Source organism: Nerophis lumbriciformis, linkage group LG01, assembly GCF_033978685.3.
Source record: "Nerophis lumbriciformis linkage group LG01, RoL_Nlum_v2.1, whole genome shotgun sequence".
In the NCBI taxonomy this organism is placed as follows: Eukaryota; Metazoa; Chordata; class Actinopteri; order Syngnathiformes; family Syngnathidae; genus Nerophis; species Nerophis lumbriciformis.
Genome location: NC_084548.2, coordinates 63,999,569 through 64,025,086, shown reverse-complemented (window position 1 = coordinate 64,025,086; position 25,518 = coordinate 63,999,569). Strand labels below are relative to the sequence as shown.

The window sequence follows — 25,518 nt, the reverse complement described above, 5'->3', positions numbered from 1 at the left end:
CATGGAATCTACTTTTATACCCAATCATGGCACCCACCTGTTCCCAATTAGCCTGATGATCCAAAAAAGTGTTTGATGATATTTGCAAAAAATAACAACGTTTACCAGTTCGAACATTAAATATCTTGTCTTTTGCAGTCTATTCAATTTGAATATGGGTTGAAAAGGATTTGCAAATCATTGTATTCTGGTTTTATTTACCATTTACACTAAGTGCCAACTTCACTGCTTTTGGGGGTTTTGTAGTTCACAAGACAATAATACTACCACTAGCTCCCCAGCTGTGACCCTGCAGCATGAGTGTTTGAGTCTGTGTGTACGTAAGTGTGTGTGTGTGTGTGTGTGTGTCTCACCGTGATTCAAGCGAGTGGGTGGCAGCAGCAACTGGTCTGCCTGTGTGGCTGTGCAGAGCAGACATGCTTCTCACTGCTAGATATTACTCATTTCCTCAGCCCTTTGCACACACACACACACACACACACACGCACACACACACACACACACACACACACTCTCTTGACACACTCACTTACGTACACGACAGACGAATAGCAGGCTTTCAGTAAGGTTTTCTATTCTTTCACACACAGATATGACAGGCTGGCTCTGACAGAATAGCGCAGTTCGGAGCTGAGGAGACCGTTGACCCTCCGGGACGTCTGGGACAGGAACGGCTGGTCTGGGACAGGAACGGGACGTCTGCTAAGGTCAGTCTCTCATCCGCTCCATTAAGATGGCCGCCGGCGCCCACGTTATGCGGGACAAAGTCCGACGCCTGCACTCTCAGTGCGTGGATCGTCAAAGTTTGCATGTTGCTCTCGTGACGGACAGCTCTTTGGAGGAACGCTCGTGCAGAGAAGGGCAGGATGAAACAAAAAAGCCATTTTCACGTCGAGGTCGTTTTAGCCAGACGGAGTTCTTCGAAAGGATGTTTGGGAGCAAAGTGGAAAGAGGATTATTGAGATTGTGATGATTGAGATTGTGATGTGTTGCAAGTATTGGGTGTTCTTCGTTCTGGACGGACGCGTGTGCAGTGTAGGAGTCGTCTCCAACTCCTCCACATGCGCAGCATCTTCTTTGTTCGCTCCTTCGCTTTGGCAGCTTTGTTTGTTTTCCTCTGGGTTATCAAATGGACAAGAATACTAATTTCAAACAAAAATAGGGCAGATTAATAATGCATTCATCGAAGAAATCATAAGACTTGTGAAGAGTTGAACATTTAAAGACTTCTTGTTTGGGGCAGTGTTTGTATTGTTTGTATCTTCTATTGCAGAATAATAGTTTGTTTTCTCTCTTTGTGGTTCAAATTGTAAACTATTTTGTATCTTTATCAACAACGGCATACTTGGCATGGACTTATTTAGCAGGTAAATACAAATGGCCAACACCACTCTGAAGTTGAATTTTGACTTTCCATTATTAGGGACCGCATTGTCCCTTTGGGACAGAGGACCCTATTGTAATTGTAAGGTTTTATTATTATTCCGCCGCCTCTTTGAGCTGTAATTTGACCCCCTTAACATGCTTCAAAACTCACCAAATTTGACACACACATCAGGACTGGCGAAAATTGCGATCCGATCAAAAAACCTAGCCCCAAAACTCAAAATTGCGCTCTAGCGCTCCCTAGGAAGAAAACACAGACAAAACTGCCTCTAACTCCCAGTAGGAATGTCGTAGAGACATGAAACCTCTATGTAGGTCTCACTTAGATCTACATTTCATACATTGACATCTTTCAGCAGAAATCAACAGGAAGTTTGCAATTCCCCCTTCCAAACAAAAGTTTTGTAAAAACAGTCTTAGGGACCGCAATGTCCCTTTGGGACAGAAGACCCTATTGTAATTGTAAGGTTTTATTATTATTCCGCCGCCTCTTTGAGCTGTAATTTAACAAAAGTTTAGTAAAAACAGTCACTTTTGCCTCTTTGAGATGTAATTTAACCCCCTTAACATGCTTCAAAACTCACCAAACTGGACAAACACACCAGGACTGGCAACAATTGCGCTCTCATAAAAAAGCCCAACCCCAAAACTCAAAATTGCGCTCTAGCGCCCCCTAGGAAGAAAACACAGACACAACTGCTCCTAGGAAGAAAACTCAGACAAAACTGCCTGTAACTTCCAGTAGGAATGTCTTAGAGACATGAACCAAAAACCTCTATGTAGGTCTTACTTAGACTTACATTTCATATATTGACAACCCCCAGCAAAAATCAACAGGAAGTTTGCAATTCCCCCTTCAAAACAAAATTTTTGTAAAAATCGGTCACCTTTTTTCAAACATTATCTCCTCTGAGCGCGTTTGTCGTGTCGGCTTCAAACTAGCACAGGAGAGAGATTGAACCCTTCTGATTAAAAGTTGACGAAAGAGTTTTAATTACTGCTCCGGTTTGGATTTTATGTGCCGTCAAAGTCCATCGCTGCTTGCAGCTTTAATTATGATTGTTATTGTTTTGTGTGTTCTTGTTTGTTTGTTTTTTTACCATTTCTTCACTCTTCTCAAAAGCATGTAATACTCATAGAAAATTGTCCACAGATGAAAATAGGTGTATGAATGCGGTGGAACACCTTTGTGTAGCGTCTGTACAAAATCAATTACATTAGTAAATGTTACACTGCAAAAACTGAAATCTAAGTAAGATTAAATATCTCAAATAAGGGTGATATTTGCTTATGTTCTGTCTGATAAGATAAGTCTTCTCACTAAGCAGATTTTATGTTCATTTGTTTTACTTGTTTTAAGGGTTTTGGTCCTAAATGATCTCAGTAAGATATTACAGCTTGTTGTTGAGATTTGATGACCTATATTGCGTAAAACATGCTTGAAACTAGAATATCAACTGTTGCAAAGCTGTGTCATCAACACTCACAAGTATAAAACTACTTTTTTAAAGTAATAATTTCTTATTTCAAGCATGAAAAAAAAATAAAAAATCATGACTTTGACACAATTGTGTCTCATAATTAAAACAGATGACGGCCAAATGGACTTTGCTGTTTTATTTTCAATGAAACAATAGAAAACACGTACTCATATAGTAGTACAGTTGGCACAGTGCAGTGAACTGTACTTCATATTTAAACAATTAACATGTGACATTTCAAACACTTTTGAAAGAGTTCATGCACATTCAGAGAAATTCTTCAAAATTACAATAAAAAAAATTTGGCCGGGGACCGGGCTGTATATGTGCGCAATAATTGACTGAAAGAGCACGCACTTGACGCGATGATGTCATGTTATCGATGGAAAAATGAATTTTTAGACAATATGATTTGCCTGAGCAGCTAGTAGACCCCGAGAGTAACGAGCAGTTGCCTTGTTGCCTTTCCATTAAGAACAATAAATTAGTTTTTAGTGTAAGTTTGCTGGTTTCAAGAAATGTAATGCCCAGCGCATATCATTATGTCAAGATAATGGCACTAGCATTTACTTCATTTAAGAATATTTTTCAACACGTTGAGCAAAAAGGTCTCTTTTTTTTCTACCAAGAAAAGTGCCCTTGTTATTAGTGAGAATATACTTATTTTAAGGTATTTTGGGGTTCATTGAGGTTAGCTAATTTTACTTGTTTTGGAAAATCTTGACAAGCCAAATTTTCTTGTTCTATTGGCAGATAATTTTGCTTAGTTCTAATAAAATACCCCTAATTTTTGTATTTTTTGTTCTTGTTTTTGAACACTGACTTTTTGCAGTGTAGTTAGTTGCTGTGGTAGAATCCTGGTTAAGGCTTTTGTGCTTTTATTTTTAGGCTTATTTTGCAGCTAAATAGGAGGTTGCATTTTAATGCTGTGGAACTGGTCATTATCAACACTTCAGAAGTTTTAGTCAAAGTAGTACACGTCCTAATAAAAACCTATTTTGTAACATATGAAACACAAATTTCAAATGAAAATATTCTGTTTGAAAAGTCGTACTCAACAGAGAAAAAAATATTTTAGCATTTTTCTTGGTAATAATCAGAGTAGGCTACATAAACAAAGTACAAACATGCAGTACATTCAACAAACAGTACACAAGAACAGGTAAATTACATAAACAAAGTACAAACATGCAGTAAATTCAACAAAAAATATGCAAGAACAAGTAAACTACATAAACAAAGTACAAACATGCAGTAAATTCAACAAACAGTACACAAGAACAAGTAAACTACATAAACAAAGTACAAAGATACAGTAAATTTTACAAACAGTACACAAGAACAGGTAAACTATATAAATAAAGTACAAAAATTGCAGTCAATTCAACAAACAGTACACAAAAACAAGTAAAATACATTAACAAAGTACAAACATGCAGTAAATTCAACAAACAGTACACAAGAAAAAGTAAACTACATAAACAAAGTACAAAGATGCAGTATGTTCAACAAACAGTACACAAGAACAGGTAAACTACATAAACAAAGTACAAAGATACAGTAAATTCAACAAACAGTATACAAGAACAGGTAAACTACATAAACAAAGTACAGACATGCAGTAAATTCAACAAACAGTACCCAAGAACGGGTAAACTACATAAACAAAGTACAAAGATACAGTAAATTCAACAAACAGTACACAAGAAAAGGTAAACTACATAAACAAAGTACAAAGATGCAGTAAATTCTACAAACAATACACAAGAACAGGTAAACTACATAAACAAAGTACAAAGATGCAGTAAATTCAACAAACAGTACACAAGAACAGGTAAACTACATAAACAAAGTACAATCATGTAGTAAATTCAACAAACAGTACACAAGAACAGGTAAACTACATAAAGTACAAAGATGCAGTAAATTCAACAAACAGTACACAAGAACAGGTAAACTACTTAAACAAAGTACAAAGATGCAGTAAGTTCAACAAACAGTACACAAGACCAGGTAAACTACATAAACAAAGTACAAACATGCAGTAAATTCAACCAACAGTACACAAGAACAAGTACACTACATAAACAAAGTACAAAGATACAGTAAATTTAACAAACAGTACACAAGAAAAGGTAAACTACATAAACAAAGTACAAAGATACAGTAAATTCAACAAACAGTACACAAGAACAAGTAAACTACATAAACAAAGTACAAAGATGCAGTAAATTCAACCAACAGTACACAAGAACAGGTAAACTACATAAACAAAGTACAATCAATTAGTAAATTCAACAAACAGTACACAAGAACAGGTAAACTACATAAAGTACTAAGATACAGTAAATTCAACAAACAGTACACAAGAACAGGTAAACTACATAAACAAAGTACAGACATGCAGTAAATTCAACAAACAGTACCCAAGGACGGGTAAACTACATAAACAAAGTACAAAGATACAGTAAATTCAACAAACAGTACACAAGAACAGGTAAACTACATAAACAAAGTACAAACATGCAGTAAATTCAACAAACAGTACCTAAGAATGGGTAAACTACATAAACAAAGTACAAGATGCAGTAAATTCAACCAACAGTACACAAGAACAGGTAAACTACATAAACAAAGTACAATCATGTAGTAAATTCAACAAACAGTACACAAAAACAGGTAAACTACATAAAGTACAAAGATACAGTAAATTCAACAAACAGTACACAAGAACAGGTAAACTACATAAACAAAGTACAAAGATGCAGTAAGTTAAACAAACAGTACACAAGAACAGGTAAACTACATAAACAAAGTACAAAGATGCAGTAAATTCAACCAACAGTACACAAGAACAGGTAAACTACATAAACAAAGTACAATCAATTAGTAAATTCAACAAACAGTACACAAGAACAGGTAAACTACATAAAGTACTAAGATACAGTAAATTCAACAAACAGTACACAAGAACAGGTAAACTACATAAACAAAGTACAGACATGCAGTAAATTCAACAAACAGTACCCAAGGACGGGTAAACTACATAAACAAAGTACAAAGATACTTACTCATCGTGTAAATAAAAACTTCTCCCTATCGGCGTATTACGGATACGGCAACAGCAGAAGTCAGACTGGTTTGCAGGTGTGTAATTTGTTGTGAGTTTATGCACTGTGTTGGTTTTGTTCTCTGAACAAGGTGATGTTAATGCTCGGTTCATTTTGTGCACCAGTATAAAAACATGGTAACACTTTAGTATGGGGAACATATTCACCATTAATTAGTTGCTTATTAACATGCAAATTAGTAACATATTGGCTCTTAACTAGTCATTAATAAGTACTTATTAATGCCTTATTCGGCATGGCCTTATTATAACACTAACCCCCTTACCCTAACCCTAACCAAATAACTCTAAATTAAGTCTTTGTTACTTAGATAAAGTGTTACCAACAACATATAACTTTGTCTTGAATTTGAAAAAAAAAACAACATTTTATTTTTCACTAAAGAAGGGTTCGGTGAATGCGCATATGAAACTGGTGGGGTTCGGTACCTCCAACAAGGTTAAAAACCACTGGTCTAGTCCATAGTGGATCTAACATAATAGTGAGAGTCCAGTCCATAGTGGATCTAACATAATAGTGAGAGTCTAGTCCATAGTGGATCTAACATAATAGTGAGAGTCCAGTCCATAGTGGATCTAACATAATAGTGAGAGTCTAGTCCATAGTGGATCTAACACAATAGTGAGAGAGTTCAGTCCATAGTGGATCTAACATAATAGTGTGAGAGTCCAGTCCATGGTGGATCTAACATAATAGTGTGAGAGTTCAGTCCATAGTGGATCTAACATAATAGTGTGGGAGTCCAGTCCATAATGGATCTAACATAATTGTGTGAGAGTCCAGTCCATAGTGAATCTAACATAATAGTGTCAGAGTCCAGTCCATAGTGGATCTAACATAATAGTGTGAAAGTCCAGTCCATAGTAGATCTAACAATAGTGTGAGAGTCCAGTCTATAGTGGATCTAACATAATAGTGTGAGAGTCCAGTCCATAGTGGATCTAACATAATAGTGTGGGAGTCCAGTCCATAATGGATCTAACATAATTGTGTGAGAGTCCAGTCCATAGTGAATCTAACATAATAGTGTCAGAGTCCAGTCCATAGTGGATCTAACATAATAGTGTGAAAGTCCAGTCCATAGTAGATCTAACAATAGTGTGAGAGTCCAGTCTATAGTGGATCTAACATAATAGTGTGAGAGTCCAGTCCATAGTGGATCTAACATAATAGTGTGAGAGTTCAGTCCATAGTGGATCTAACATAATAGTGTGAGAGTCCAGTCCATAGTTGATCTAACATAATAGTGTGAGAGTCCAGTCCATAGTGGATCTAACATAATAGTGAGAGTCTAGTCCATTGTGGATCTAACATAATAGTGAGAGAGTCCAGTCCATAGTGGATCTAACATAATCGTGTGAGAGTCCAGTCCATAGCGGATCTAACATAACAGTGTGAGAGTCCAGTCTATAGTGGATCTAACATAATATTGTGAGAGTCCAGTCCATAGTGGATCTAACATAATATTGTGAGAGTCCAGTCCATAGCGAATCTAACATAACAGTGTGAGAGTCCAGTCCATAGTGGATCTAACATAATATTGTGAGAGTCCAGTCCATAGTGGATCTAACATAATAGTGACAGAGTCCAGTCCATAGTGGATCTAAAATAATAGTGTGAGAGTCCAGTCCATAGTGGATCTAACATAATAGTGTGAGAGTTCAGTCCATAGTGGATCTAACATAACAGTGTGAGAGTCCAGTCCCTAGTGGATCTAACATAATAGTGTGAGAGTCCAGACCATAGTGGATCTAACATAATAGTGTGAGAGTCCAGTCCATAGCGAATCTAACATAACAGTGTGAGAGTCCAGTCCATAGTGGATCTAACATAATATTGTGAGAGTCCAGTCCATAGTTGATCTAAAATAATAGTGTGAGAGTCCAGTCCATAGTGGAGCTAACATAATAGTGTGAGAGTTCAGTCCATAGTGGATCTAACATAATAGTGTGAGAGTCCGGTCCATAGTGGATCTAACATAATAGTGTGTGAGTCCAGACCATAGTGGATCTAACATAATAGTGTGAGAGTCCAGTCCATAGTGGATCTAACATAATAGTGTGTGAGTCCAGTCCATAGTGGATCTAACATAATAGTGAGAGTCCAGTCCATAGTGGATCTAATATAATAGTGCGAGAATCCATTCCATAGTGGATCTAACATAATAGTGACAGTCTAGTCCATAGTGGATCCAACATAATAGTGAGAGTCTAGTCCATAGTGGATCTAACATAATAGTGAGAGTCCAGTCCATAGTGGATCTAGCATAATAGTGACAGAGTCCAGTCCATAGTGGATCTAACATAATAGTGTGAGAGTTCAGACCATAGTGGATCTAACATAATAGTGTGAGAGTCCAGTCCATAGTGGATCTAACATAATAGTGTGAGAGTCCAGGCCATAGTGGATCTAATATAATAGTGTAAGAGTCCAGTCCATAGTGGGGCCAGCAGGAGATAATCTTGAGTGGAGACAAGTCAACAGCGCAGAGATGTCCCCAACTGATGCACAGATGAGTGGTCCACCCTGGGTCCCGACTTTGAACAGCTGGCGAGTCATCTGCGGTCACCTAATAACCTCTCCACGCAGGAGAGGGGGGCAGAGCAGAAAAGAGATGGCAGATCAACTGGTCTAAAAGGGGGGTCTATTTAAAAGCTAGAGTATATATATTCATGCAACTTCTTGAACAGGTGCGGTGGAAAACGGATGGATGGATTAAAATGCATGAGAATGTTTTATATTTTGAACGTTACTTTTAACACTGTGAATCCAGCGGAATTATTCATTTCTTATCGTGTTAAGTGATGTCAGCTAAGATTTATCTGAGAGCCAGATGCAGTCATCAGGAGAGGCACGTCTGAGGAGACGCTGCTCTGTTATTGATCGAAGTAAAGTCTGAATGTCATTAAAACAGATAGCGCCATCTTTTGACACTTCTTCCACTCCCGTCCTTGCACGCTACACCGCTACAACAAAGATGACTGGGAGAAGACGCTGTCGAAGGTGAGCCACGTAAATAAGACCGCCCACAATACGGCGCATCCTGAAGCGACTTTTAGAAAGCGGCTTGAAGATGATCTGTAAAACATCATCTATGCAACATTTTGAGCAAAGAACCACCATTACATGTTATATAGACTACATTCTACATTTAGAAAAAAAATCATAACATAACTCCTTTAATGTGCCTTATAATCCGGTGCGCCTTATATATGAAAAAAGACCTGAATAGACCCGCTCATCGGCATTGTGCCTTTTAATCCGGTGCGCCCTATGGTCCGGAAAATACGGTAAGTGTGGCTTACATCACAATGTCACACCAAGAAGATGAACAGGCAATCGAAGTTGGTCAACTGATGTCCCCCAATTTTAATGGCATTATTAGTTCCTACAAGCATACATATCTCACTTACGCTACAGTACACACATCAATAGGGACTGGAGGTCGGCTGTAACGGCTGACCTCCTAATTTTAACTACACAGTAGACACTCTGGGGGACTGGTACACATGCATGGGGGGGTTTTGGGTTTGGGAGTACGGCGCGCTTCTCATTGCCTCCTCGGCCGGCGCGGGTTGCAGGGACTGCGGTCTGGTGGCCTGCCATTCCCGGGCAGAGACCTCACTGAGGGTGCGAGGCTTTTATTCATTTATTATTTTGAATTAGTATTTATTTTAATTTAATTGTATTATTATTATTATTTATTTATTTGTATTTATTTATTTTTGTGTGACGTTGCACGGGTTTTGCTTCCTGTTGGGTGGGGTCCGTGCCCGTGTGGTCCGGCCTTGCGCTGTGGGGTCTGTGTTGGTGACTTGATGCAGTGGCAGCGCTGCCCCCTTGTCTGGTGCAGGTACTGTTTCTCGGTTGTTTGGGCAGTGGTGTGTGTGTGTGTGTGTGTGTGTGTGTGTGTGTGTGTGTGTGTGTGTGTGTGTGTGTGTGTGTGTGTGTGTGTGTGTCTGTGGATGGATGGATGGATGGAGGTAGGTATGTAAACGTGTGTATGTATGTATGTATGTATGTATGTATGTATATGTATATATGTGTATATGTGTATGTATATATGAATATGTATACATGTATGTATGTGTATATATACATATATATATATATATATATATATGTATATATATATATATATATATATATATATATATATATATATATATATATATATATATATATGTATATATGTGTATATGTGTATGTATATATGAATATGTATACATGTATGTATGTGTATATATACATATATATATATATATATATATATATATATATATATATATATATATATATATATATATATATATATATATATATATATATATATATATATTTCTGGGGGTACTCTCAGGGCCTGCTTGTACGGCGGGGGTCAGCGCCTCAGGCTACTGCATCCGGGCTGCGTGTCTGGAGCTCCTGGGTCCCACCGTCCATCCCGTCCGGGTGCCTGTCTTGGTTGGGGCCTGCTGGGTCTAGTCCCCGTGTCTATTGTGGCAGCTTGGTGCACTGCAAGGTATTCCGCGGTGCTGCAAGTCAGCCAGCTGCTGGGGTAGTAACCTTGCGTGTCAGTGTGTCTGTGATCTTCTTTTAATTAATATATATATATATATATATATATATATATATATATATATATATATATATATATATATAATTTTTTTTAATTATTATTATTATTTTTGTTATTAGTATTTAATTTTTTAATCATTATTATTTAATTTGTATATTCATATTTTATTATTATTATTATTATTATTATTATTATTATTATCATTATTATTCCCCTGTATCCTTCCCCTCAGGGGGAGGATTCGACAGGGCTGTTGCTGGTTGTTCCATCTCCATCGTTGGGGTCCCTGCAGGTGGGGTGGGTGGTTCCCGTGGCTCCGTGCTGAGCAGTCCTGCGGCGGCCAACTTGGGTGGGGTGGCCTGGGGGTTGGGCTTGTGGGGGCCCGGTTGCTGGTGGGGCGGGAGCGGTCTTCCCGTCCGGGTGTGGGGAGTCTCTGGGCCACTCGGGCAGGGCGTCCCGCCTTTCTGCCCGTGTGGGGTGTGGTCTCTCACTGGCTTTGTGGGCTGGCTGTCCCCTGCTTCTCCCGTGCCTTGTCCTCTGCCGGGCGCGGCTGTCTGCGGTCTGCTGCTGGCACTTCCGGGCGGCACGGTGGGCCGGGCTCTGGGGTTCCTGTCGCTGTCCGGCCTGGCTGTGTGGGGCCTGTGGTCCCTGGGCGCCACACCTGCTGTTTTGGGTTGGGCTCTCTGGGTGGCCGGGGCCGTACTCTGGCTCCCACACACACTGGGAGTCAAATATATTGTACATACAAATACACATATACTCACATACGTACCGTTATTCATACATACATACATACATACGTACCTACGCTCCCACATACATACACAAATACAGTACATACTTACATACTCAAAGTTCGTACATTACACGCACACTCACTGTACAAACATACATATACACATACTGTACATATACAAGTACATATACATACATACAGGTAAAAGCCAGTAAATTAGAATATTTTGAAAAACTTGATTTATTTCAGTAATTGCAATAAATGTGCAGGCGCCAAGTCCTGTTGGAACTTGAAATCTCCATCTCCATAGAGCAGGTCAGCAGCAGGAAGCATGAAGTGCTCTAAAACTTGCTGGTAGACGGCTGCGTTGACCCTGGATCTCAGGAAACAGAGTGGACCGACACCAGCTGGACTGCTGCTGAGTGGTCCAAAGTCATGTTTTCTGACGAAAGCAAATTTTGCATTTCCTTTGGAAATCGAGGTCCCAGAGTCTGGAGGAAGACAGGAGAGGCAAAGGATCCACGTTGCCTGAAGTCTAGTGTAAAGTTTCTACCATCAGTGATGGTTTGGGGTGCCATGTCATCTGCTGGTGTCGGTCCACTCTGTTTCCTGAGATCCAGGGTCAACGCAGCCGTCTACCAGCAAGTTTTAGAGCACTTCATGCTTCCTGCTGCTGACCTGCTCTATGGAGATGGAGATTTCAAGTTCCAACAGGACTTGGCGCCTACACACAGCGCAAAATCTACCCGTGCCTGGTTTACGGACCATGGTATTTCTGTTCTAAATTGGCCCGCCAACTCCCCTGACCTTAGCCCCATAGAAAATCTGTGGGGTATTGTGAAAAGGAAGATGCAGAATGCCAGACCCAAAAACGCAGAAGAGTTGAAGGCCACTATCAGAGCAACCTGGGCTCTCATAACACCTGAGCAGTGCCAGAAACTCATCGACTCCATGCCACGCCGCATTAACGCAGTAATTGAGGCAAAAGGAGCTCCAACCAAGTATTGAGTATTGTACATGCTCATATTTTTCATTTTCATACTTTTCAGTTGGCCAACATTTCTAAAAATCCCTTTTTTGTATTAGCCTTACACAATATTCTAATTTTGTGACACACGGAATTTTGGATTTTCATTTGTTGCCACTTCAAATCATCAAAATTAAATGAAATAAACATTTGAATGCATCAGTCTGTGTGCAATGAATAAATATAATGTACAAGTTACACCTTTTGAATGCAATTACTGAAATAAATCAAGTTTTTCAAAATATTCTAATTTACTGGCTTTTACCTGTACACTCATGCATATAATCACCTTTTCATCAAACATATATTAACGTTATTGCAATAGGGAAACTGGGTATAACACATGGCACACTGACAAAGCTTAACCTATTGATACCATAACAATCTACAAGGTTAATATAGTTGGCTTCTCTTCCATTGATCTGCTTTCTTTTGTATTTCATGTTATCATTACATATATGTATTGTTGCATGTGAACAACTGTATTGTTGATAATAGAGGTAATTATTGTTATCATTCATTATCAATAGTGCTATTTCTATTGGTATTTGTATTGCTCCATTTGTAGTGTACAAATGTTCATTGTCATTTCTGTATTATTATTTATTTCACTTATTTCACTCATTTCACTAACTGCTTATTTGCTATAACTTTTAACATCATATGTGTACATATCCTATTTGCTGATGTTGCTCTATTGTTGTTGTTGTTGTGTTTGCTGTTGTTGTTTTTGTCTCTCTGTCTAATCCCCCTCTTGTCCAAATAATAATATAAATCCATTTAATAAAGTCAAATATAAATAAGGCAACAAGAGAAGTATCCCACACTTCTCTTTTGTAAAGTAAATTTGTACAGCCGAAATGGGAATCTACATCAACAATATGATTTGCCTGAGTAGCTGGACAGGACAAATAAAAAAAGAAAACAAAAAAGATGTTGGTGAGAAGCAAAAGTTGTTTGTCAGATGTCAGTTCTTGAATGACAGGGTGCGTGATGTGACATTTTATAGCAGACTCCCTTCATATTTACAAACCCCAAAAGCAGTGAAGTTGGCACGATGTGTAAATGGTCAATAAAAACAGAATACAATGATCCTTTTCAACTTATATTCAATTGAATAGACTGCAAAGACAAGATATTTAACGTTCGAACTGGAAAATGTTGTTATTTTTTGCAAATATTAGCTCATTTGGAATTTGATGCCTGCAACATGTTTCAAAAAAGCTGGCACGAGTGGGGAATAAAAGACTGAGAAAGTTGAGCAATGGTCATCAAACACTTATTTGGAACATCCCACAGGTGAACATGCTAATTGGGAACAGGTGGGTGACATGATTGGGTATAAATGCAGCTTCCATGAAATGCTCAGTCTTTCACAAACAAGGATGGGGCGAGGGTCATCACTTTGTCAACAAATGCGTGAGCAAATTGTCCAACAGTTTAAGAACAACATTTCTCAACGAGCTATTTTGGGATCTACGGTCCGTAATATCATCAACAGGTTCAGAGAATCTGGAGACCTTCAATCCCTCAGACGGTACTGCATCAAAAAGCAACATCAGTGTGTAAAGGATATCACCACATGGGCTCAGGAACACTTCAGGAAACCACTGTCAGTAACTACAGTTTGTCGCTACATCTGTAGGTGCAAATTAAAACTGCACTATGCAAAGCGAAAGCCATTTATCAACAACACCCAGAAATGCCGTCGGCTTCGCTGGGCCCGAGCTCATCTAAAATAGACTGATGCAAAGTGGAAAAGTGTTCTCAAGTCCACATTTCAAATTGTTTTTGGAGGACGTCGTGTCCTCCGGAACAAAGAGGAAAAGAACCATCCGGATTGTTCTAGGCGCAAAGGTCAAAAGCCAGCATCTGTGATGGTATGGGAGTGTATTAGTGTCCAAGGCATGGGTAACTTACACATCTGTGAAGGCACCAATAATGCTAAAAGGTACATACAGGTTTTGGAGCAACATATGTTGCCATCCAAGCAATGTTATCATGGACGCCCCTGCTTATTTCAGCAAGACAATGCCAAGTCACGTGTTACAACAACGTGGTTTCATAGTAAAAGAGTGCGGGTACTAAACTGGCCTGCCTGTAGTCCAGATCTGTCTCCCATTGAAAATGTGTGGCTCATTATGAAGCGTAAAATATTACAACTGTTGAACAACTTAAGCTGTACATCAAGCAAGAATGGGAAAGAATTCCACCTGAAAAACTTCAAAAATGTGTCTCCTCAGTTCCCAAAAGTTTACTCAGTGTTGTTAAAAGGAAAGGCCATGTAACACAGTGGTAAAAATGCCCCTGTGACAACTTTTTTGCAATGTGTGGCTGCCATTAAATTCTAAGTTAATGATTATTTGCAAAAAAAAAAAGAAGAAGTTTCTCAGTTGGAACATTAAAAATCTTGTCTTTGCAGTCTATTCAATTGAATATAAGTTGAAAAGGATTTGCAAATCATTGTATTTTGTTTTTATTTTCGAATTACACAGCGTGCCAACTTCACTGGTTTTGGGTTTTGTATAATAGTAGCATACTTGCCAACCTTGAGACCTCCGATTTCGGGAGGTGGGGGGGCGGGGCGGGGGCGTGGCTGGGGGCGTGGTTAAGAGGGGAGGAGTATATTTACAGCTAGGATTCACCAAGTCAAGTATTTCATATATATATATATATATATATATATATATATGAGAGGTGGTCCCCAGCTGAAGACCCTGCAGCAAAACCTTTTCTGGTATGCGGTCAGGTTTAGGCCTGCCTCAGGGAAGAGGACGTCCCTGCCATGCACAGTCCACCACAGGCACCGGTGGAGGTGCAACAGGCCTAAGGCCCAGCGGCAAGACCACCTTGCTGTAATTAAAATATATATATATATATATATATATATATATAAGAAATACTAAGTCAAGTATTTCATATATATATATATATATATATATATATATATATATATATATATATATATATATATATATATATATATATATATTTATATATACACATATATTTATATATATATATATATATATACAAGAAATACTAAGTCAAGTATTTCATATATATATATATATATATATATATATATATATATATATATATATATATATATATATATATATATATATATATATATATATATATATATATATATAAATAAAATAAATACTTGAATTTCAGTGTTCATTTATTTACACATATACACACACATAACACTCATCTACTCATTGTTGAGTTAAGGGTTGAATTGTCCATCCTTGTTCTATTTGTCACTATTATTCTAACCATGCTGAACGCCCTCACTGATGATGCATTGCTGTGTGGCACGCAAAAAGTGCTTTCATCAAATGCACTAGATGGCAGTATTGTCCTGTTTAAGAGTGTCACAACATTGCTGTTTACGGCAGACGAACTGCTTTATGGTAGACGAAATGCTGTTGTTGTGTGTTGTTACCGCGCTGGGAGGACGTTAATGAAACTGCCTAACAATAAACCCACATAAGAAACCAAGAACTCGCCCTTGATCATTCTACAGTTATAACGTCATTGGGCAAGTACACTGTTTATATTGTGTGCCTGAATTTCGGGAGATTTTCGGGAGAAAATTTGTCCCGGAAGGTTTTCGGGAGAGGCGCTGAATTTCGGGAGTCTCCAGGAAAATCCGGGAGGGTTGGCAAGTATGAATAGTAGTGATGTTTTATGTCAAACTCTGCTGGTGTAATGTTACAGAAGCAGAAGAAAATGTACATTATTGTTATTTTGCACTAAAAATAAATGATTCAATCACATAGTCTTCGACTTCTTAATGTAAAACTTGTCAACCACAGGGCCACACATTAGGTTAAGGCCCACCTGGACTTGGTCATGTCTTGGACTGATCATTCATTCGTTTACAACACATTTAAATGAAGTTCTCGACATCTGAGACTCGGAATCTTCACCCACAGCCAACCGCTAACTTTTCAGCTTTCCACTCAGATGCACAAACAGCTTGCTCGCCTCCAACACGTATTCTGTTTTTGGCGCTCGTAACTTGATGAGCAACCGTCTGTGGAGTATCCCTATCTCACCTCTCACAAGATGCAGTTGCCATAGTGACAGTGTGGCGGACAGCGGGGGTAAGTAGGTTGTTGACGGGTGAGCCGGGGCCGGGAGACAGAGACGAGGTGGCCGTCAAAAGGGTTCATTTTGAAGCTGATCATTTTTGCAGGAGAATTATCGGCGCTCCCCCGCACTTCTCGCTGAATGAAACCGGAATGCAAAATGTGAGACACATTCCAACACTCAGAGGCACACAAAGACCTCGACAAATAAACACATTCTCCCATGCAACGTGGAGCAACATGGCACGCATAGGCGGCAGTCGCGCAGTTCTCGCCTCTTTTGACAAATATTTGGTTGGCACAGACGCAACTTTAGAATCCACAACAACTGCTGCTTTTCTGTCAGCTTTTGGGTGGGCGGTGACCAGCTTTGACTGTCACTGGGGGAGCGAGCACTGCCGCCTGTGGGAGTATTTGTGTGTGCGCTGCTGTGTGGAAAGGAAGGTTGTTTGTGAGGAGGTGCTTCATAGTACACTTCTATAGAATACCCGCGGGTGTCGTGGGGGTGTTTTGTGAAAATGCTAGAGGAACATATCTCCATATTCCAATCATCAGTCGGGAGCCAGAGATGAAAACTACTCAGTTGTGAGTGATCTCCGTGTGCGTGTATTTAACACACGGTGCAATGCCGTCGCTTCATTAGCCGTATTTTTAGCGCACATGTGGGAGTGATGTGTTTGAATGAAACCAGTTTGCTCGTTTCATTCCCACCGCAGTGCACTTAGGCGATGACTATTTAGCCATGGTGATCACAAGAGTTTTGCAAGTTAATTATACTTCTGATGATCTCTCCTATGTTATCTCTTTCCTAGGTGAGTGCAGCTTCAGTCCAGATAGATCCCCAAAGATCTGGCAGTGATGCTGTGTCGTAGCCGGCCCTTCAGTCTGTGCCCCTCGGTCTCCCAAGAGGCCCATGTGACCTAGCCTACACCCACACATAGGGGGCCCTCACTGCCTCTGGAGCCCACCCATGAATCCCATCCCCGACCGCGGCAAAGAATGCCTCCCTCCTAAGAAGAGGGAGTCCCGGCAAGGGTCGTCAGAACACCACCTTCCGCCGCCGGAAGAATTTAAGCCCCCTGTGCCACTCCGGAGTAGGTCCAACGCAGGGCGAGGGGAGGGCAACAGAGAGGTCGGCGCCAGGCAGCGAGCTCTGACTACCCTGAGCCCCCATCTTCTCCACACTCCTCCGCCCTTGCCGACTCCAGGCCCCCTAACCCTGCCATGGCCTCTGAGCTACCCCTCATCTGTGTCACTTCCTCTCTTTCAAGGGCATGTTATGGAGAGGAGAGGCTCTGGGTCGCCACTTCCTCACCACTCCAGGTGGCTTCGAGCAGAAGGGCCCCACTCGTCCCCGTCCTCCACTCCCTCCTTTAAAACTCCTTTTCCAGCTGATTCTCGAGAGATGTGGTCCTACATTAACAACGACCGAAGAGATTACAGCTCCTCACTCTTCGCCCCATCATACTTGTTTGGTCATACCTCTCTCTACCCTCAAGAGCCAAGTTTAGTTAAAACCAGGAGCAGATACTTAGGAAAGAGGCCCAATGGATTGGATGGGTCAGGCAGCAGGACTGCCACTACCTCTGGGCCTTTGCTCGCAGGAGATTATGGACACGATTGCAGCAGAATCCGATTGGATACAAGTCCACAAAGCTCCCAGACTAATGGTGGACAAAGACAGCAGGAAGATCTGACACCTGAAGCCCAATCCATGGGTTTGTTTTCCTCAGAGTCTAAAGCTCAGGAGGGCCATGAACCACATTTCTCACTGCAGGACAGACATCAGCAAGGAATAGTGACCAGCCATCATGCTGTGGGACCAGACCCCTGGGTGTGTAGAGGAGGCTTCCTGGATGCCGCGGGCGCCCCAGGAACTGAAGCCCACATCTACTACTCCTTGGGATCCGTTTTCCAGCCAAGCCCTCAGGCTCCCCAGTCCTACCCGCCCTACAGTCCCTCAGGAATACCACTGTACAACCTGCAAGTAAAGCCAGACCCAAAGAAGCACAATCCAAGAAACTTACCCCACTTGTCCGAGGGTCTGCTGAACAGCCATGACTGGTCCCAAAGAGACCATGACAGAGACCAAAACAAAGACCAAGAAAAGAGCAAGGAGCGAGGTAAAGAAACGGAGAAGCACCTGAAACATAACTGGGATCATGTTCACGCCTCTCCCCCTGCTCTTCACTGGTCTCCCCCTGCGCTCCTACCTCACTTCACAAAGGGTTCGCTAATTGAGCTGGCCAGTGGGCAGTTAAAACAGGTGGAGGAATTGCGGACTGAAGACTTTCTAAGGAGCGCTGATACGTCCCCAGAGCTCCACCTGAGCACCTGCACTGTGCTGCTCATTTCCCCCAGCAGTGCACAGGGCATCAGTCACCTGCAGGTCCATCTTAAAGACCGCAACACTCAGGTGAGCTGCAAAAAAGTAGCTGATGAATGAATCTTGTATTGACCGTGGAGGTAGTACAGAACTTTCAAGACCAGTTAAGAAGTTTAGTATCAACACTTGTCAGCCATATGTTCTTTTCAAATGTGTGTGACCCTCTTCTGCTTTCATCCAGGAGTTACTGAAAGTCTTGGTGGAGTATCCATTTTTTGTGCAGGACCACGGCTGGTCCTCTTGTTGCCCCCAGAGAACCGCAGAGCTCTATGGCCTTTCCTGTCGTCAGCTCACAGAGGGAGATGTTTGCCTTGCTCTCACCCCGACACCCAAGCAACTCCACCGGACACATTCGTCCAGAGTCCCACGCGCACACCCCCTGACCAGGGCTGCAGTGGGAGGGCCTTGCAGTTGGTACAGGGAGAAGATGCCGCCTCCTCCCCCTCCACCCCCTTTAACCCTACACCTGCCCACTATAGGGCCAAAGAATGCCCGGGCTGCAGAACCCCAGACTCAGGAGCCCACGCGCCCTCGGAAACGGCGCTGGTCAGCCCCTGACGTTCTTCCCTCAACAGGAACCAACGAACGCCTCATGGATTTACCTCAAGGCTCCAAGCTGATGAAGTGGCAGTAGAAACTTGCAGACGTGTGTACGCTCCACGGTTCTGTGGGGCCCACTCCGGTCGCAGGGTTGCAATAGAACAACAATCAAAAATTACGGGTGTTCACTTTGCTGGCCTAGGGCCTAAACTTGTCTACTTGTTGCACCTCTTTCCTTTTCTTTGCTTTCCTTCTGCTTTCATTTCCTCTATCCTTATCAGCTCTTTGCTTTCATTTCGTCTTTCCTTTTCTTAACTTTCCTTCCCTTTCATTTCATTTCCTCTTTCCTTATCTTTTTTGCTTTCATTTTCTTCCCTTTGCTTTTCCTTTCCTTTTTCCTTTTTCTTCACTTTCCTTTTTTCCGCCTTTCCTTTCCCTTCTTTTTGCTTTCCTCTTTCCCTTACCTTTCCTGTCCTGAGCAGTGAAAGGCTGAAATTAGTATGACAATCAAGCACTGGTGCGTGTTCACTCTCTTTATGTAACACACACACACACACACACACACACACACACACACACACACACACACACACACACACACACACACACACACACACACACACACACACACACACACGTTCTTGTATTTGTCACCTTCTTGAGACCTCTAAAAAATGCCTCCCTCTTTAGGACCACCCTTTCTAGATATATAAATATTTGTATTTACAACATTAATAATATATACATTCTATGCAAATATAAAAAAGGTAAGCTTTTGGTTAATAAAATTTTTTTGTTTGTAATTCTTTTTTAATCTTCATTATTTACTTCAAATTATTACAGTATGTCTTTATTTACATATTTATTTTATTTGTTTTTAATACATTTTGGCCAAAGGGGGCGCAATTCAATTTCTTACACACACTCGTTATCACATATGTTGTCCAGAGGGGAAGTACTTCAAATTTTTACACACACTTGTTATTTCATATGTTGACCAGAGGGGGAGCACTTTTAAAACCGACACACAGTCAATTTGAAAAATCCCTCCTTTTTGGAACCACCCTCATTTTGAATGATTTCACTACCAGGAAATTAGATCTTTATTTTTTGTTTTTTGTAATGTGCTTAAAGCCGATGACAAACGAGTCACGGACCACAGATGGCCCCTGTGCCGCACTTTGGGCAACCCAGCTGTGGAAGCTAACTGTTAATGGCCACCAAAGTCTTAGTACCGTAGTACATTTGTTCATCCTACGGTCACATATGGGACGCGGGTTGTCTTACGTCAGCACCGGAAGTCGTAAAAATCAGCTGTTCACCTGGCGGGTTTTTTCGGGGATGAATACGGAAGTTCTTCTTTAGCTTCTGTCTTGTGTTATCATATATTGCTGCCTTTGCACCTGTCAATGTTTACTTTTGTATGCACATTAAATCAACAACAAAAATCCAGACTTTGGAGCAATGTTCACGGACTCTAGTATTTGGCTCTCTACTAGATGCAATGGTTTTCCGTATTGGGACCATGATTTCGGTCCTAACTTGTTCACCGGTCTTCATATGGAAGCTACTTTTCCTTGTTGACGTCTCAAGAAGCGTAGAAATACAAGAACACACACACACACACACACACACACACACACACACACACACACACACACACACACACACACACACACACACACACACGCACACACACACACACATTCTTGTGTTTGTAATCTTCTGGAGACTTCCGAAAAATGCCTACCTCTTTAGGACCACCCTTTCCAGACATCGTAGGAGACAACCCTGAACTTGGAAAAAAATCTATTTAAATGATATCACCGCAGATTTAAGATACACACGAGACATTCCCTATCAGATGCAATGGTTTTCCGTATTGGGACCATGATTTCGGTCCTAACTTGTTCACCGGTCCTCATATGGAAGGTACTTTTCCTTGTTGACGTCTCAAGAAGGGTAGAAATACAAGAACACACACACACACACACACAAATTCTTGTATTTGTTACCTTCTGGAGACTTCCGAAAAATGCTTACCTCTTAAGGACCACCCTTTCCAGACATCGTAAGAGAAAATGAAAGACATCTTTGAACTTGGGAAAAAATCTATTTAAATGATATCACCGCAGATTTAAGATACACACGAGACATTCCCTATCAGATGCAATGGTTTTCCGTATTGGGACCATGATTTATGTCCTAACTTGTTCACCGGTCTTCATATAGAAAATACTTTTCCTTGTTGATGTCTCAAGAAGGGTAGAAATACAAGAACAAACATACACACACACACACACACATTCTTGTATTTCTTACCTTCTGGAGACTTCCGAAAAATGGACCATAGGACCACCCTTTCCAGACATCATAGGAGAAAATGAAAGACATCCCTGAACTTGGAAAAAAAATCTATTTAAATGATATCACCGCAGATTTAAGATACACACGAGACATTCCCTATCAGATGCAAAGGTTTTCCATATTGGGACCGCGATTTATGTCCTAACTTGTTCACCGGTCCCCATATGGAAGGCACTTTTCCTTGTTGATGTCTCAAGAAGGGTAGCAATACAAGAACACACACACACACACACACACACACACACACACACACACACACACACACACACACACACACACACACACACACACACATTCTTGTATTTCTTACCTTCTGGAGACTTCCGAAAAATGGACCATAGGACCACCCTTTCCAGACATCATAGGAGAAAATGAAAGACATCCCTGAACTTGGAAAAAAAATCTATTTAAATGATATCACCGCAGATTTAAGATACACACGAGACATTCCCTATCAGATGCAAAGGTTTTCCATATTGGGACCATGATTTATGTCCTAACTTGTTCACCGGTCTTCATATGGAAGCTACTTTTCCTTGTTGACGTCTCAAGAAGGGTAGAAATACAAGTACACACACACACACACACACACACACACACACACACACACACACACACACACACACACACACACACACACACACACACACACACACACACACACACATTCTTGTATTTGTTATGTTCTGGAGACTTCCGAAAAATGCCTACCTCTTTAGGACCACCCTTTCCAGACATCGTAGGAGACAACCCTGAACTTGGAAAAAAATCTATTTAAATGATATCACCGCAGAATTAAGATACACACGAGACATTCCCTATCAAATGCAATGGTTTTCCGTATTGGGACCATGATTTCGGTCCTAACTTGTTCACCAGTCTTCATATGGAAAGTACTTTTTCTTGTTGATGTCTCAAAAAGGGTAGAAATACAAGAACACACACACACACACACACACACACACACACACACACACACACACACACACACACACACACACACACACACAGACATTCTTGTATTTGTTATCTTCTGGAGACTTCCGAAAAATGCCTACCTCTTTAGGACCACCCTTTCCAGACATCGTAGGAGACAACCCTGAACTTGGAAAAAAATCTATTTAAATGATATCACCGCAGAATTAAGATACACACGAGACATTCCCTATCAAATGCAATGGTTTTCCGTATTGGGACCATGATTTCGGTCCTAACTTGTTCACCAGTCCTCATATGGAAAGTACTTTTTCTTGTTGATGTCTCAAAAAGGGTAGAAATACATGAACACACACACACACACACACACACACACACACACACACACACACACACACACACACACACACACACACACACACACACACACACACACACAGACATTCTTGTATTTGTTATCTTCTGGAGACTTCCGAAAAATGCCTACCTCTTTAGGACCACCCTTTCCAGACATCGTAGGAGACAACCCTGAACTTGGAAAAAAATCTATTTAAATGATATCACCGCAGATTTAAGATACACACGAGACATTCCCTATCAGATGCAATGGTTTTCCGTATTGGGACCATGATTTATGTCCTTACTTGTTCACCGGTCCTCATATGGAAGGCACTTTTCCTTGGTGATGTCTCAAGAAGGTTAGAAATACAAGGACACACACACACATTCTTGTATTTGTTATGTTCTGGAGACATCTTTACTTTAACTTAACTTACGAAAAATGCTTACCTCTTAAGGACCACCATTTCCAGACATCGTAGGAGAAAATGAAAAACATCTCTGAACTTGGAAAAAAATCTATTTAAATGATATCACCGCAGATTTAAGATACACACGAGACATTCCCTATCAGATGCAATGGTTTTCCGTATTGGGACCATGACTTCGGTCCTAACTTGTTCACCGGTCCTCATATGGAAGGCACTTTTCCTTGTTGATGTTTCAAGAAGGTTAGAAATACAAGAACACACACACACACACATATTTACCGACAGTGCGTTCTGCAGGGTTTGGATTTTAATCAGTTGTGAACGCAAGCGCAGATATACACCTGAAGAAAAGTGGACTAAATATGTTACATTTGTACAGAGAGTATGCTAAACAGACGTCATGCATTCTGTTGGTCTTCTTTGTTTCTTGCTTCTGAATCCTTGTCAGGCGAGACGAATGTAAGCTCACCTTCAAGGAGCTTTTTTGTCCAGGCATTACTTTCCGGCATGTTCTTAACATCATCTCTGAGAACGGGAGAACACTAATGAAAAGCGCCCACGCGGACAGACAGGTCCATAAAAAAAGCTGAATGTTGGCGGCGAAGGTGAAGAGCAATGGTGCTAATGACACGTCGGAACAGGATGCTTTGTGCTTGCGTGATGTACGATTGTATTGTTGCGTGCTGTATACGTCTGAAAGCAGGGGACGTGATGAAAGTATAACTCTGATACGGGTAAAACTCCTCTGATTCAGCACTCTTTCACTTTAGTTTTTGGACCAGACATACATGTTAATTATTCCTTCTCAATGTCATAGCGGCAAAATGTATTTTTTTTAAGATGGTGAAACTGTTATATGATGTTCGCTCGGAATAAACGGAGAAGAAGAAGCTGGGTAGATGTTTTGATCGCTGCCGATTGGCGTCTTGTTTTAAGCAAATATTAGCATGCTGAAGACTGTTCATAACGGAAAAAAACACAACTCTTTTACAAACCCCAAAAGCAGTGAAGTTGGCACGTTGTGTAAATGGTAAATAAAAAGAGAAACTTATTTTTTTTGCAAATAATCAATAACTTTGAATTTAATGTCAGCAACACATTGCGAAAAAGTTGTCACAAGGGGGGTTTTCACCATTGTGTTACATGGCCTTTCCTTTTAACAACACTCAGTAAACATTTGGGAACTGACGAGACACATTTTTGAAGCTTTTTAGGTGGAATTCTTTCCCATTCTTGCTTGATGTACAGCTTAAGTTGTTCAACAGTCCGGGGGTCTCCGTTGTGGTATTTTAGGCTTCATAATGTTAGGCCCTGATCAAGGTGATCCCAGGATGCAGAGACGAGAGGCAAGGTTGAATTATAAAAGGAGAATATTTAATAAATCCAAAAAGTGTAACAAAAGGCGATGGGGCAAAAGTGCACACCATGAATAAACAAACAAAAACAGGTTCCACAGTGGTCGGCAGGGAAAAAGGCCAGGGCGCACTGAACACAGCAAAAAGTCCAACACAAAATCCTCTTTACCTCAGGGTGGCTAGGAAGCAAACACAAAGAGGTGAGGGATTACAGGAATAAGGAGAGGCAACATACCGGGACTGATGAAGTGAAGCAGGCACATGCACGTGGGAGGTGCAGGAGACAATAACCGGCGAGGCCAAGCTGACCGTGACGTGCCTAAATACCGGAGTGCTAATTGCGAGCAGGTGTGCATCAAGGTCCGCCCCTCGCCGAGGACAAATCACTAAAAGCACAGGTGCAGACAAGAGGAGAAGGCAGGAAAACACTAAAAACACAACACATACTGCGCCACACATTTTAAATGGGGGACAGGTCTGGCCAGTCTAGTACCCGCACTCTTTTACTACGAAGCCACGCTGTTGTAACACGTTGTCTTGCTGAAATAAGCAGGGGCGTCCATGATACCGTTGCTTGGATGGCAACATATGTTGCTCCAAAGCCTGTATGTACCTTTCAGCATTAATGGTGCCTTCACAGATGTGTAAGTTACCCATGTCTTGGGCACTAATACACCCCCATACCAGCACAGATACTGACTTTTGAACGTTGCGCCTATAACAG

The 25,518-nt window shown here is 40.9% G+C and overlaps 1 protein-coding gene across 6 annotated transcripts in view; it reads left to right on the top strand.

The window, feature by feature from the left end:
• Window positions 1–24,329, top strand: part of LOC133571100 (uncharacterized) — a 62,516-nt gene extending 38,187 nt beyond the window's left edge. For 5 of the 6 annotated variants that reach the window (XM_061924196.2, XM_061924189.2, XM_061924162.2 and 2 more), the window contains 3 exons: window positions 591–707; window positions 17,253–18,856; window positions 19,008–24,329. In XM_061924196.2, the coding sequence (XP_061780180.1) occupies window positions 17,411–18,856; window positions 19,008–19,460 (1,899 nt within the window). In that variant the 5' untranslated portion in view covers window positions 591–707; window positions 17,253–17,410 and the 3' untranslated portion in view covers window positions 19,461–24,329. The remainder of the gene's footprint in view (window positions 1–590; window positions 708–17,252; window positions 18,857–19,007) is intronic. The other variant, XM_061924205.2, reaches the window with a different exon arrangement.
• The last annotated feature ends 1,189 nt before the right edge of the window (window positions 24,330–25,518 follow it).